This window comes from Biomphalaria glabrata, chromosome 2 (assembly GCF_947242115.1).
Source record: "Biomphalaria glabrata chromosome 2, xgBioGlab47.1, whole genome shotgun sequence".
In the NCBI taxonomy this organism is placed as follows: domain Eukaryota; kingdom Metazoa; phylum Mollusca; class Gastropoda; family Planorbidae; genus Biomphalaria; species Biomphalaria glabrata.
In genome coordinates, this window is record NC_074712.1 from 46,552,579 (window position 1) to 46,568,673 (window position 16,095).

At 33.5% G+C, this 16,095-nt stretch overlaps 1 protein-coding gene across 8 annotated transcripts in view; it reads left to right on the forward strand.

The window, feature by feature from the left end:
- The window catches only part of LOC106054574 (uncharacterized), a 74,611-nt gene extending 59,577 nt beyond the window's left edge, over positions 1-15,034 (forward strand). For 5 of the 8 annotated variants that reach the window (XM_056020880.1, XM_056020882.1, XM_056020884.1 and 2 more), the window contains exons 46-64: positions 1,980-2,071; positions 2,387-2,567; positions 3,680-3,771; positions 3,957-4,137; positions 5,060-5,151; positions 5,553-5,733; positions 6,199-6,290; positions 6,470-6,650; positions 7,619-7,710; positions 7,915-8,095; positions 8,492-8,592; positions 9,019-9,187; positions 9,799-9,938; positions 10,322-10,493; positions 10,859-11,004; positions 12,102-12,273; positions 13,529-13,680; positions 13,769-13,849; positions 14,035-15,034. In XM_056020880.1, coding sequence (XP_055876855.1) covers positions 1,980-2,071; positions 2,387-2,567; positions 3,680-3,771; positions 3,957-4,137; positions 5,060-5,151; positions 5,553-5,733; positions 6,199-6,290; positions 6,470-6,650; positions 7,619-7,710; positions 7,915-8,095; positions 8,492-8,592; positions 9,019-9,187; positions 9,799-9,938; positions 10,322-10,493; positions 10,859-11,004; positions 12,102-12,273; positions 13,529-13,680; positions 13,769-13,849; positions 14,035-14,094 — 2,558 coding nt within the window. In that variant the 3' untranslated portion in view covers positions 14,095-15,034. The remainder of the gene's footprint in view (positions 1-1,979; positions 2,072-2,386; positions 2,568-3,679; positions 3,772-3,956; positions 4,138-5,059; positions 5,152-5,552; positions 5,734-6,198; positions 6,291-6,469; positions 6,651-7,618; positions 7,711-7,914; positions 8,096-8,491; positions 8,593-9,018; positions 9,188-9,798; positions 9,939-10,321; positions 10,494-10,858; positions 11,005-12,101; positions 12,274-13,528; positions 13,681-13,768; positions 13,850-14,034) is intronic. The other 3 variants (XM_056020885.1, XM_056020887.1, XM_056020886.1) reach the window with 3 other exon arrangements.
- The last annotated feature ends 1,061 nt before the right edge of the window (positions 15,035-16,095 follow it).

Sequence of the window (16,095 nt, forward strand, 5' to 3'; positions counted from 1 at the left end):
GACGACACGCTTTAACACTTTTCCCCTGGAGAGCCAACGAACATTGGTGTGATACAGGAGACATTTATAGTCTGAGTCCATTGCTTCACAAAACTCTGAGAAAGGTCGGGATGCGAGCTGTCGAGATTTGATGAAGTGTACAACTTCAATCACTCGATCCAGAGCAGACATCAAATCTTTCGGTAAAGATTTGAAGGCAAGAGCTTCTTTGTGGATCATGCAGTGAACAACTAATACATTTGGATTTTCTTGACGCACAAGAGTGACGAATCCCTTTCTTTTTCCCTGCATGGAAGGACAGCCATCGGTGCAAACGCTGACGGTCTTTCCACTGTCGTTTGAATAGCAAAATGTTTTCGTTCACCACTTTGAAAATATCTTCGCCTTTGGTCGTAGTTGGTAAGTCTTTTCAAAATAAGAATTCGTTGACCAGCTAGCAGCTGGGCTTTGCCGCTAACGTCAGTGGATTCATCACCACAGCAGAGACACTTCATCGTCAGTCACGTCGAAGTGTTCGCAGATTTGATCTTGTAAATCTGACGATTAGTCTTCAATTCTGCACGAAATAGTATCATTTGACAAAGGAACTTTTTTAACTTTTTCGGCGGCATCGGGTTCAAAGATAGTTTCAACAACTATTGCTAAAGTTGGTGCAATGACCGATTCAGCCTCAGTGTGTGCTTTCTTGCGTTTTGCTAATAACTGAGCAACCTTATAACGAAGATATGAAACCATATCCGATGTAATCTTCTTTGTAGCTTCGTTTGGTTCTTACTTTTCATTTAACCCTCTCGCAGTTCCATTCTTGCTAACTTATTTTTCCATGGATAGCAATGAATAACGCTTAGTGATAACTTGTTATTATTAGCATACACCTAAAAAATTTACTTGAAACACATCGCTTATTATTATCGTTACCAATTCAAGAACTGCTGTGCGTCTGCTAAGGCGGCCAACTTTTAGCCATTATAATAATATATGTATAGTGGACAATTCCATAACCTGAATAGCTAACACCCCTTTCCGTCATAATGGAGCGATCCACTACTATTACTGGTCGTTGTGAGAGGAGATGTCATCGCAAGGTAAAATACAAATTTAATAGTAGGCAGACCTGTGTAATGCTGCACTTGTGGTGTTTTGAAAACTCCCATGGCACACCTGCAAATCTTCGAGTGTGCCACGGCACACAGTTTGAGAAACACTGATCTAATGTCTCGGCAGCAGAGTTTTAATTCATTTCTTCTCTTCCTAGAGTGAATCTTTGACCCGTCACTGTATATGGATGTATACTCATTCTCTTTCTCCATTGGCCAGCATATGAGATTTTGTAGAGTTACTTTAATTTCATCTTTATCAAGGGTCATTTTCTTATATTTCTAATGAAATGTTATAAAGGCCTTTGAACTATCACAATTTTTTTCTGTACAAATTCAGGACTCACATTCAAACAGAAAAATTAGTCTTCTGTAGTGAGCCTATCATCATTGTTAAATGGGCTATATTTGTATGGTTCCTTATGAAACATAATCTAAGTAGCTGTAAGGCTGAAAATGTATGCGATGTGATAGGCTGATACAGATAGTTCTGATACTTTATCACAGCCAGAAATGTTAACAGTGTTTCTTTATTTTTGTTTGGTAAAATCTAAATCTTGCAATATATCTCAACTCCCACTTCCCCCCTTTAAGAGTGAATGGGGGGAAACATTGATGCACTTCTTCCTGCTTGTGGCTGTCCTTTCAGTTGTCTATTCTCTATTTCTCTAACATTTGCCTGATACTGAACCCTATGGGCAAGTTATTGCTAAGTTGTTAGTTATTTTAGTTTGATAAGCCATCTGAGTTTTTAATTATTTTCCTAATGTTTCAGATTAAATCCTTTCAAGCTACTAATTTTCCTTCTTTCATAGATCTTTTTTTTGTTTTGTTTTTTTTACCACAAAATAAATGTATTAACCAAAATATTCTTTCTCCCAGGAGCTCAAGAGTTAAAAGGTGGTCCTGAATGTCCTCTCTGTGAGTTTATCATGCAAAAACTGGAGACACTTATTCAGCAAAATGCTTCAGAGGTAAGAAACAATCTTTGCTACTTTCTAGTTCATTGTATTCATACAAATCTATCCCTTTTTTCTTTTCCTTTAAATTGACAATGATATGGTCCTAGTTTTAGACCAACCTAGATGTCTTAGATAAAATAAAATTGTCCTAGGTCAGTGAATTTGAAAAGTTCATGACCCAGCCATCTTATTTTAACTCTGTATATGTTTAAAAAGAAAATTTACAGATTTGGAAACTTTTAACTTAATATTAATTAGTAGAAAATTATTCTTAAATTATTTCCTGATCTTAATGGAGCTAAATATTTTGTTGATTTTTTTCTTCAGGCACAAATAGAGGCTGCCCTTGAAAAAGTCTGTTCACTTCTGCCAGCTACAATCAAACAACAATGTGACAGTTATGTTGTAGCCTACACTCCCATCTTGATAAACCTTTTGACTAAAATGTCACCTGATCAGATCTGTAGCTATCTCAAGTTTTGTACAAACAGTTCTATCTCTTATAAGGGTAAACAGAGCATATGTTTATAAGAAACACTTAAGTCATTTGTATTTTATTGGCCTTTATCATATTATCTGACTTTTCAATTTGATCCAGTTTTATATTCTGTGAGCTCATAGCTATCAAAGAAAGCTATTGCATCCAGAGAAAAAAAAATATTTCTGCAAAAACTGTCACATCATTCTTATTCAATTATTTATTTTCCATTTCAAAGTGTAAATGGAATTCTGATAATTCAGATGCTTCCACTAATCCATACCTCTTTAAATTAATCTGACTCCACCGTATTTTTAATATTACAATTTCTTTCATCACTATTTACACTCTAACAATGCTTTAGAATTAATATATTTCTTCTGATCAATTTTTTCATTCTTGTTCTGGTCTCAAAAGGTTTTAAATTACTGTACCTAATGAGTCTACATAAATCTCAGACTTTACTATTTTACAAAAAAGAACCTGGAATCTATTTGTTTTCAATAGAACTTTATTATGTTACAATATTTTGTCTTCTTAAGCATTTTTATTCATGTAAAACACTCTTGAACTGTATACGTAATGTCAATCCTTTTTTCAAAGTGCTAGTGTTTTTTTAAAAAAAAAGGTAAAGTTCCCCCTTCAGACCAATTGATCTATGGGGCAGATGATGTAAAGGTAATCTGTTTCTATGGCCCATGGATAACGAAGGCGTCATGTGGCCAGCACAATGACCAACCGCCTTCACTTTTCTCCAACTAATATCAGGTATCTATTAGAGCTTGGTGGACTCAGAGGCGCCCTGAAGATCCTGGAAGTAAAAATCCCAGTCTTTACCAGGATTTGAACCTGGAAGCCCGGTTCAGAAGCCAAGTGCTTTACCACTCAGCCACCATGCCTCCAGTATTTTGTTTATCTTGTGTACTACGTGCTTTGTTTGTCATGTGCAGTAGTTTAAAACATGCCTTTAGCGTACATTACATTTATGTAAGCACAGAGTTTGTGTGCATTGTTGCTAGTTCATATGTCTTAGGACACATTCTAAGTTTTTCTGTCACTGTGACGATGATTGCCATTCTTGTCATAAAACTAGAAATTGTCAAACTTCTTGATAAATCCTCTGAAATATTTCTTACTCCCAGGAGCTCAAGAGTTAAAAGGTGGTCCTGAATGTCCTCTCTGTGAGTTTATCATGCAGAAGTTGGAGACACTTGTACAGAAAAATGCTTCAGAGGTAAGAAGACATCTCACAGTTAATTTATCACTTAGTGTGTTCCATTTAATAAAGTAGAAATAGAAAAGAAGATTGTTTCATTTTGTTTATTAATCAATATATTTACACAAATTAAAAAATGGAATAGCTAGTGGTGTTTGGTACAACAAGTATGTAGATTAACATTGTATTTTTCTCCTTTGCAGCAACAAATAGAAGCTGCCCTTGAAAAAGTCTGTTCACTTCTGCCAGCTACAATCAAGCAAGAGTGTGACAGTTATGTTGTAGCCTACACTCCCATCTTGATAAACCTTTTGACCAAAATGTCACCTGATCAGATCTGTAGCTATCTCAAGTTTTGTACAAACAGTTCTGTCTCTTATAAGGGTAAACAGAGCATACGTTTATAAGAAACACTTAAATCATTTGTATTTTATTGGCCTTTATCATATTATCTGACTTTTCAATTTGATCCAGTTTTATATTCTGTGAGCTCATAGCTATCAAAGAAAGCTATTGCATCCAGAGAAAAAAAAATATTTCTGCAAAAAACTATGTCACACAAAAATCTCAAACATAAAATACAAAATACCCTTACTTCTGTTCACTATTAACAAGGGGAGTAGTTTTGTAGAACATCATTCTTATTCAATTAATTATTTTCCATTTCAAAGTGTAAATTGAATCATGATAATTCAAATGCTTCCACTAATCCATACCTCTTAAATTAATCTGACTCCACTGTATTTTTAATATTACAATTTCTTATGTCACTATTTACACTCTGACAAAGCATTTGAATTAATATATTTCATCTGATTAATCAGACATTCTTTGTCTGTTCTCAAAAAGTTTTTTTTAATATATGGCCAAAAGGTTTTGAATTTATGTACCTAATGAGTCTACATAAATCTTAACTATCTTTCAAAAGAAGAGCCTTGAATCTATTTGTTTTCAATGGAACTTTATTATGTTACAATATTTTTCCCCTTTTTATCTTAAGCATTTTGATTCCAGCAAAACACTTCGATAAATTATATTTAACGTCAGTCCTGTGTTCAAAGTGTTAGTGTTTTATCTTGTGTTATAGGTGCTTTTTTATTCATGTGCCATTTTTTAAAACATGCCTTTAGTGTACATTACATTTATGTAAGCACTGAGTTTGTGTGCATTGTTGCTAGTTCATATGTCTTAGGACACATTCTAAGTTTTTCTTGTCACTGTGACATTGATTTTCATTCTCATCAGAAAATTTAAAACTGTTGAACTGCTTAATAAATCCCCTCAATGAAATATTTCATACTCCCAGGAGCTCAAGAGTTAAAAGGTGGTCCTGAATGTCCGCTCTGTGAGTTTATCATGCAGAAGTTGGAGACACTTGTACAGAAAAATGCTTCAGAGGTAAGAAGACATCTCACAGTTCATTTATCACTGTGTTCCATTTAATAAAGTAGAGATAGAAAAGAAGATTGTTTCATTTGTTTATTAATCAATATATTTACACAAATGTATAAAGGGGATTGCTAGTGGGGTTTGGTACTACTACTATTAATTGGTAAAAAAGGTGCATAAATAGATGGGAATTGTAAGAAGTAAGAGATAGTTTTAAGAAAAAAAATGTGATGAGAAATAATGTCTTTTTCATTCTATTGCGTCTCTTCTCTTTTTGTTAATTTGATGATTTGCATGTCCCCATTATTTCACCATTTATTGATCAATATATATACAAGAGTTAATAAAAGAGATTGCTAGTGGTGTTTTGTACTATATGTAGATTAACATTGTATTTTCCTCCTTTTCAGCAACAAATAGAGGCTGCCCTTGAAAAAGTCTGTTCACTTCTGCCAGCTACAATCAAACAACAATGTGACAGTTATGTTGTAGCCTACACTCCCATCTTGATAAACCTCTTGACCAAAATGTCACCTGATCAGATCTGTAGCTATCTCAAGTTTTGCACTAACAGCACCACTCCTAATAAAGGTAAAAAAAAAAAAAAAAAAGGACAAAAAGTTGCTCGATTTAGTGTCCAACTGGACTAAAGAACTCTGAAGAATTTTGGCTCCAAACTAGAGCTCTTTTGTTTCTATTACTCTCCTGAACATGTGCACCTCAAAAAAATGAAAAATCTTACAATACATACTTACTGGTTACTTTCTTGTTTAGCTTTATCTACATAACGTTTTTATTCAGGATACCATTAAGGCAAAACGTTATTAAATTATGTCATTATTATCATGAACATATTGTATCTGAATTGACATATTAAGATTTCTTAATAGTAGGCCTATTATAAATGTTTTATTTATGTTAAGAGTAAAAAGCCTGTCAGCTACAAAATGTCAGGCTGTCTTCTACATCCACCTTTGATACATTGAATGAGTTGTTTATTTATATGGATGAATACATAAGTAATAAACCTCTGACTTGACAATTTTTTTGTCACAGAACTCCAGCGATTAAAGGGTGGTCCTGAATGTCCTCTTTGTGAGTTTGTCATGGAAAAGTTGGAGGAACTCATACAGAAGAATGCATCAGAGGTCAATTACAAATTTTTCATTTTATTTTCTAAGCATTGTTAAAGTCATTGAAACAGTATGGAACATTAATTGTACTTATTTGCTTTGTAATGTTGTTAAGAGGAAAGACAACCAATAATTTGTTCAGAATATATTTTGTTAACTTGATTATTATTTTGAAGTTATTCTCTCCTTTTCAGCAACAAATAGAGGCTGCCCTTGATAAGGTCTGTTCACTTCTGCCAGCTACAGTTCAACAAGAATGTGATAATTATGTTAAAGACTACACTCCTGTCTTGATAAATCTCTTGACCAAAATGTCTCCTGACCAGATCTGTACCTATCTCAAGTTTTGCACTAACAGTACCACTGCTTCTAAAGGTAAAATTACTGCACACAAGGACTTGAAGTTATGTTTTGTTTACGCCCTACACGTTTCCATGTGTCAATCTAGTCATGCATGTTCATTAAAGACTTAAACTCTGCTAAGTCTTTTGTTTTTGTACAGTAAGTGCAGAGCTATGGTAAGTAGCACTTCCATTCTGTCCACACCTCCAGCAGAACATGGATTTAAAGTAGTCCTACCAGTGCCCATTATTGAGTGGAGATATGTTTGATTGATGTGTTCGAAGAACCTTAGATGCTTTCTATAGAGCACCCAGGTGTAGGAGCCATACAATGGTGTTTTGAGAACCATTACTTGGTAGACACTAATTTTTGTAGGCAGCTGAAGTGTTTTATTCTGCCAAGCTCTCACTTAGAGGCATCCAAAAGTGTTACTTGTCATAGCAAGACAGTTAATCAACTTCTCTTGAAAGTGATGTGTCCCAGATATGTTAAGTGGTCTACCTCTTAACATATGACTGAGAATCAATCCTAAAGCCAACTGGCCAAACATATTATTGCTAATGCTGATATATTCAAGTTATAAATCATGCTGAACTTGCTATTGTTTGTTTTAAATTGATACAAATGGTGGAAAGTATTGCTGTTTTGTAAGGGGGGGGGGGGTTGCTGCTCGACATATTTTAATGTTCAATCCTAGTTTTGCATTTGTTTTTACTCCATTGGGAGACTATGATCAACCACCCACCTTTTTTTTTTACTCTTGTCATAAACACATTGAGCTCAAGATGTTTGAATAATTTAAATAAAACTTCCTAGATATTCAATTCAGCAGCACAAAGTCACTAGGAATTAAATGTACTATGTATCTGATATTTATTAACGAAAATATAAGTCATTGATACAAATAGAGCTATCAGCTTTCAACTAGAGTCCCTATGATAAAAACAATTGTACACATATCCAGACATTTTGTGTAATGGAGTGATTCTTTTATTTCACAGAACCACAGCAATTAAAGGGTGGTCCTGAATGTCCTCTTTGTGAGTTTGTCATGGAAAAGTTGGAGGAACTCATACAGAAGAATGCATCAGAGGTAAAACTGCTAGACCTTAGCACAAACTATTTCTTGAATTTACTGAAAATAACAGTAGAACTTTGCTTTCTTCCACTACTGTGAGATTCACTCTATTGGTTTTGAAAAGTCAAATAGTGTTTGTTTAAGAGTATATTTCATTAACTTGACTAACATTGTGATGTTGATTTTGCAACTAATGGTATTCTTTTTTTTTCTTTTCAGCAACAAATAGAGGCTGCCCTTGATAAGGTCTGTTCACTTCTGCCAACTACAGTTCAACAAGAATGTGATAATTATGTTAAAGACTACACTCCTGTCTTGATAAATCTTTTAACCAAAATGTCACCTGACCAGATTTGTACCTATCTCAAGTTTTGCACTAACAGTAGCTCAACTTCTAAAGGTAAAATAGTATAAAAACTTCCCAAATATTGAAATGAATAAATGAAAGTTTATGTATGTTTTCTTTGAAATAAACAACTTTTATGTTTTCTAGTCCAAAGATTCATGAACATTGCAGATTCTGGGATTTTTTCCCCCCAATTTGTTTTGTCATCTGCACCTTTCTTCAATACTTACTTTTATTTCTGTGTCAAAGTATGTTTACAGTTTCATAGAAGTTTTCCATCTTTCTTTTATTGAAGTTTTTCCTCTATGTCTGAAACAAAAACCAAACACCCCTTTCAATTCTTGTAGTAAAACATTAAATGTACTTTTTAGATTAGATCCTAATCATAGTATACATGTCTAGAAGAATGCTCATTTTATCTTAGTATATCTCTCTCCGTGTCTATACTAGTAACAACAAGTGTGAAGTCAGTCAGCAGTGGTCCCTACTGTGTACTGTGTGAACTGATATTACACAAACTGGATGGATTTCTCTCTCAAAATCTAACTCAGGTTAGTTGTTCAACACCAATTCTATTATCTTTTTCACCTTGGGACTTTTTTTTTGTGTGTGGGTGAAACTTTCCGTGTGTTAATATAAAAAATGAAATGGAGAAGTCTTTAAATACATTTATCTTTGTTCATTGCTATTTTTTTCTTTTTTAATTTCACTACATTTATAAGTGAATTTCAAATAAAATAAATAAATTGTTAAATCTGTTATGGACAATCTGAGTTGAAAATAGCATTTAATCTAGCACCCTAACCCTAGCACTTGATTTATTTTACAAGTAGGAAATGGTAAAATTTGTTGTGGAATTAAATCTGGATTACTGCTATTACATATTGTTAACTTTGTGGTGGACAGTTTGAAATAAATACTTTGATCTGGTCTGCTACTTGTTACAAATATTACATTGTTATCTTTGTTTTGGACAGTCTGAAATAGAGAAAGGCTTTGATCTGGTCTGTTATTTGTTACCTGGAAGCCTAAAAGAAGAATGTGAAAGTTTTGTTGCACTGTATGAACCTGTGATCATGAAACTGTTGCTGCAAGAAACAAGACCAAGACAAGTCTGCATAGCTGCCGGAATCTGCACAAACACTGGTAACATTTTGATTTGCATTGTTTTAACTCACAATTTTGTATTTTTAAACTTTATTTTGAAAAATGAAAATACATTTCTTTCTATTTATTCTGTTTTATTTCGAATAGTTTTGATAAATTCTTGCTTCACTTAGTAAAACAAAGCATAATTTGAACTGATTTATCAAATTTAAGCTTTTTAGGATTTAAAAAAATGATTGAAATTGTATTTAATGTTGAACATGGAAGCATGATGGCTAAGTGGTAAAGGGCCAAGGTTTGAATCCTGGGGAAGACTGGGATTTTTAATTTCAGAATCTTTTGAGCACCTTTGAGTTCACCCAATTCTTATTGGTACTTGACATTAGTTGGGGAAAAGTAAAGGCAGTTTATCATTGTGCTGGCCACATAACAACTTTGTTAACCATGGGCCACAGAAATAGATGACCTTTACATCATCTGCCCTATAGATTGCAAGGTCTGAAAGTGATACTTCACTCTTTTACTTTATGAATTAAATACCTTTTAAATACTATATTTTCTTTATTCATCAAGACTTTATAAACCTTTTAAATAAAATTGAATCTTCATGTCTTGATTGGCTTCTTGCTTTTTTCAACTGTATGTTCTAGGTAATAAACCTGCAAGCAATGCCTTAACATTCATGTCAGAGAAAGTCAGCTCTGATCCACCATTGTTTATGCCTCACTGCAGTCTGTGTAAATTTGCCTTGTATGATCTTCAGACATCTTTTGTTGATCCCTTCTGGCAGGTAGTTTTTTTTTTTTACAATTTAATCTAGATTCTGTGGTGCTGAAATTGCTAATTAGTTCATACTATAGCATATAGCATTTAATGCCATATCAGTAACAAACTTAGAAAGCATATAATGCTAACAAAAACTCACCCGTTGATCTTTTGATTTGTGAGTTATTAGACTAGAGTAAATAGTCCTATTCATTTGAGTTTAAATAGCATGTACAAACTAAGATTCAGTATTTCAGATTTCCAATACAAATTTGGAGCTTTTGTACTGCATTTACTTCTTGTTTATTTATTGTTTCAACTGTTGTTTTACTGTTGAGTTTTTTATGTTTTTTTAAAACTGTTCTTTTAAACCTCCTTGAGTTATACTTCTTGCATTTTTCTAAACAGACAAAATGGAGAGATGTAGCTAAAAGCGTCTGCAAACTTCTAAGATATGACCAAGATGACTGCACCTCTCTTATAGACAACAATTACGACACAGTGGTGACCGCAGTAGTTGCCTTTAGATTCCCAATAGAGTTTTGTCAGAAGATTGAATTGTGTGAAGTCCCTCCATCCTGTAAGTTACATTATGAAAGTCTTGGTTTCAATTTAATGCGTGTTGAACTTTGCTACTGTATAATTTGCTTGCTCTTATAATGTCTTGTTATGTGTAATGTACAAGTTTAAGAAATTTGCTCATGGATAAAAAAATACAATTTTTATTATTATTATTACTAAAAATCTTGAAATTATTACAGAATGTTTTTACTGTATATTTACATGAAACGCATCTTACAGTTTAGTATGAATAATTAAAACATGAAACAGATTTCCTTTTGCAGCCTCTTGTGTTTTTACAACCATTCTGTTGTCACTTTTTTTCTTCTTTATGAATTATTTCATGAATGAATCCTGATTGTGTTTCAATATGTTTTTTTATAGTACTTTCCAAATCCAATCACAAAGAATTGAGTTTGACATTGAGAAAAGCTGAGACACAGACCATACCATCAGATTTACAGTATTGCAATGATTGTAAATTTGCATTATTTGCACTGCAAAATTCTCTGAGTGATCCATTCTGGCAGGCAGGTTTATTTCATTCACATTCATTATGTTACAATGAAAAGAAAATCTAATGTTTGTTTATTTTTACTGTGAACATTTTCAAAGCATTATATTATTTCATTTCTTAACATAAGTTGTTTAAGTTTGGTAAAGATAATATTAAAACAAGGCTACAAAAGACATTTTGTGTGGAAACACAAACTCAAAATCGGCCCCCAAAGTGGTCCACCCAGGAAGTCTTCAATATTTTCAGAAAGAACATCCGAATGAAATTATATCAAAGACAAATGAGAGATAAGATTGGAGAAAGTATGTTAACAGATCTTGTGTAGTGCCCCAACGGTCCCGCAGATCATAGGATAGGTGAAAGTGAATGTAAAGTTAGATGTGAACCTGGCCTAACTAGTTCCCCTTTCATACCTTGTGGTTCATCTGTTTTTGTGGCCTACGGTTAACGAGGGTGTCATGTGGTCAGCACAACGACCAACCGCCTTTACTTTTCCCCAACTTATGTCGGGTACCCATTACAGCTGGGTGGACTCAGAGGTGCCCGAAGATTCCGAAGTTGAAAATCACAGTCTTCAACATGATTTGAACCCGGGACCCCCGGTTTGGAAGCCAAGCGCTTTACCGCTCAGCCACAGCGCCTCCCCTGGCCTAACTGATGTCTTATAATTGATCTAATTGTTTTCAAAAGGCTCAATCTCTTATTCGAATCCTCAAAAAAAAAAAAAAAAAAGTTCAATAAAAAAAAAAAGTTCAGTAAAATGGAGTTTGCAAGATTACTATTCGTTTTAAATTAGGTCTAACTTATAATGCATACTATTTAGCTTCTTCTCTTTAAAAAACTGCTTGCATAACTGATTTTAAAAATTAGATTTTTCACTTTCAGAAAAAAAAAAGTAGCCGTTGCATCAGAACTTTGAATGGTCTAAAATATTGTGATGTCGGATTTTCAATATCTTTTCTAGTTTACGAGATTTAAACGGGACAGACGGACAGACATTTAGCACAAAACTAATAGCGTCTTTTCCCCTTTCGGGGACCGCTAAAAATATAGATTTATAAAATCTCAAGGATTCATTATTTAAAATGGAAGCAGTTATTTTGTGTGCAGGTGAAATTCAGAGCTAGCGTGGACACCTTATGTACTTACCTCAAAACTGGCCAGGATATTTGCCATCAAATAGTTGGAGATAACATTGACAATCTAATAAGTCAGATTACAGCCTATGAGTTCCCTATTGAGTTTTGTCAGAAACTAGATTTCTGTGAATCTCCACCTCCAGGTAAGAGAACACTTTTAATATTTTTTTACTAGTCACCAGACATGGTGAACAGTTTATTCTGTTGAATTAAAAAGAGGCAACCTAAGGTACTTGATGGCCACAACAGTCTGTATGGCATAAAACATAATCTCTGGATAAAACGTGTTTAATACAACCTAATGTATTTCTCGCTAATATGTTTTTGTTCATATTTATTGATACAATGTTTTACCAGTTAAATGACATTTTGGGTACATCATAAAAACCAGTGAAAAGTCACACTTGCTTGGGCATGACCAAGCTAGATTTTATTGTATAATTTCCTCCATCTGTAAGCTGTCATTGACACAAGTGTGAGGTTTTCTTTGTTTACCAGAGCATGTTCATGTATCAGGCTTGATTAGGAACAGCTCCTAACTTGATTAGGCACAGCTCCTAACTGACTAGTTGATTGCAGGTTACAAAATGTTAACTTTATCTGATCTTGATCAGTTACCATCTGGTCAAAAAACTAAGAACTAATACACTAATGGACTACATTTGCTTATCAGTCATCTTTCAAGCTACTAAAACTATTGATTGTGTTAGTTTGTACCCATCTCAAAGTTTAGTAAGCCTATTACTATTACTGTGGTGATTGTTTGAATTTTCTATAGGGTGGAATTAGCTTTGAAATTACTGTGATCTGATTTAGTATGTCAAATAATAATAAATAATAATCTTTATCTGGATGCATTTCAAAACTTTTTTGACAATCAAAAGTACTTTTAAGTTTCTAAAAATATCCTTTCAAGTCTACTAGCTTACTAAAAAAAAGAAAAGATCAAGATTAAACTTTCACAGTTAAAAGAACCAAATCCCTGCCCTCTGCAACTGACACTGATTAGAGAAAGAAATTGATGAACATTTAGGGAAAAAAAAGTGTTTTTTCTTTAACAACAATGAATGAAGTAAAACGGAAATTAGAAAAGAATTAAACTCAGTAGTATTGAAACACATTTACACTTTGTAACCAAAAGTTAAGAGCAACTGTAGAATAAAAAAACTTCAAGACATTCTTTGTGATCTTAACTTTCATTGGCTTCAACACACAAGTTTCTATTTCTGCAGTTTTTGTGCTTAAAAAGGTCAAAGTGCAGGCTTTGGCTGTAAACTAAAGCAGCTTTTGTTTGACATGTTAAAGTTCTAATATTGGTATGAGATTGTTATCTGAAGACCTCCATCATATCTTGTTCTATATGTTTCAACTGACTTGTTTTATTGCTTGAACTCGCAGTGTTAAGATCAAACAGTGCTGAATGTGGTGTGTGCAAAGTTTTAGTTCAACTTCTAGATGTTCTCTTGCAAGCCAATTCAACACTGACTGAAGTGGAGAAAGTTTTGAATGCTGCCTGTGATTCTCTTATTCCTGTTAAAGACAGAGCTCAGGTCAGTTGGGTTTTTTTAAACTCAGATACTAACACTGCATGATGCTCTCAATATGCTTCTATGTTTATAGACAATTTTTTTGTTCTAGTGTGAGGCTATTGTGAGAAACTATACGCCAGCCTTAATGCAACTCATTTCCCAGTTAGATGATCCTACAAAAGTTTGTCAGGTCAGTTTTATTGTAGTAGTCCAAATGTTCCTTGAATTGTGTGTTTTACTTGGTCATACTTCATTGAGGTGACCTGTTATATCATTATTTATTACCGTATCAGTTCATTGAGGTGACCTGTTATATCATTATTTATTACTGTATCTTGTATAAATGTTCAAAACAAATCTTATTGTAATTCACAGGCAACAAAACTGTGTCCTAAATCTGAAACTTTGCTTCTCAAGAAGATGATTGGAAATTAAAATGACCAGATAATTATAACTATGTTACAACAAATTGTTACTCATGATCTATATTTTTAACTCATCAAAAAATTTTGTTCCGATTTTCACATAAGTCAAGCCTTTAATTTTTTTTTTTTTGTAACCTCTTTGGTAGGTTGATAGTTTTAGTATTTATTCTTCTCTTGAAATTGACACTGTCATGTTTCACCTTATTGATGGTTTGACAAACAGAAAATGTCTCAGTGCATTACATCTCAAGATGACTTCTTTTTGTTGGCTTGACAGCAAAACAAAACAGTCTTTCTACATTATTATTTCTCTGTATTTATTGTCATAACTAATGTGAACAAAATGAATGTAAGTATTTAAGAAGTTCGATGCTTTGATTAAAAAGGATTTTCTTCAATGCTATTAAATGAACATTCCAAGAGTTATACTAATGGAGCAGAAATGTGCATTTGTTTATAACCTAGTTACTTGGCGGAAGAGATCCTTAGCTAGAGCTAGAATATAAGAATTTAAACTTTAATCAGTTGTACACTTTAAATATATTAGAGAGTTCTTTTTTTAAATTCTTATAAAGAATGACATTATGATCAGGTTGTATATGTACTGCTTAGAACCATTGCAATAAACAATTTAGCTTGTTGAGATTACTCTATATATATTGTAGATATAAGATTATATATAGATGAGTACAGATCTAGAGAATGGTGATGCAGTTTTTTGCTTTTTCTACCCTATATAAGAATGTTTGGATTGTTTCAGTAAATTTGGAATTGTGAAATGAGTTGTGCCAAACAGTGTGTAATGTTTGTTAAGATTCTAGTGTAATCAACTACTCTATATTTTAGTGCCATTTGTTCAAGACATGACTGCAGCTTGCTGTGTCTGGTACATCTGAACTTTAGATTTGATTGAATTCATGTTTTTGATTGAATAAAATGTACAAAATCTAGACTTTGTTTACATTGTTGTTTCTTCCTGTGAACAAATGAAAATCCCAAACATTGCACAAATCTTAGGTGGTTGATTGTGAAAGTAGTTTCAAACAACTATTGTACTGGTGTCTTCAAATGTTGTCATAAATAGATCCTATGCTTAACAGCCCATTTTGGAACAATTTAACCAATCAGTATCGACTATACCACGTCAGCATCTTTCATACCTTTTTTTATTTGTGCGGTCTTGTTTAAACCATTTTACAATAGGATTGAAATATACCTAATGTTAGTCTATACAATAGGGTTGAAATATACCAAATGTTAGTCTATACAATAGGATTGAAATATACCTAATGTTAGTCTATACAAAAAGGAAAAGAGGGGGGGGGGTCAAATACATGTTGATAGGAAGTGTTAGGTGAACAACTATACTGGTTTTGTTTTATGCCTTCATTAAAACTTCCTCTTTACTTCATCTTGGAAGGTTTTGAAATTTGAATCAATGTTTAGATGTACTTGTTGAAACCCAACAATAAAACAAAATGTATTTTCTATAGAGACATCTGTTTACTTACATGTATCTTTCATACAATAACTAGGGGTCATCTCATTAAGCTGGACTGAGCTTGGATATTAGCTAGAGTCAGTACGTTGTTACCCACAGTCAGCAGCGGCCTTATAGGGTGGCAAATGGGGCAACCGCCCCAGGCCTTGCGCCTGAGGGGGGGGGGGCGCGATAGATTTCCTTGGCACCGTCAGGTTCGAAAACTAGACCAGTTCTCATAAACTAGGACAATATATCCTGGCATCTATATGATACAATTACCATGTGAGCTCTTAACATGACATTTTTGGTTTCGAAATACCGTTCAGTTTCGGTAAAGACAGCATCTTATGACCAGTACATTCTAATCGGCTATCACTGTTAAACAGTTCACCTTGGTATAAAAAAAAACTAACTCGTAGCCGGAAGCAACCAATCAAAATCGTTTATTTCGTAAATAAAGAGTCAGACAGTACTGTTATGTCACATATGGTACGTGTAAAGTAAGTATACTGTTACTTTAGTTCGCTC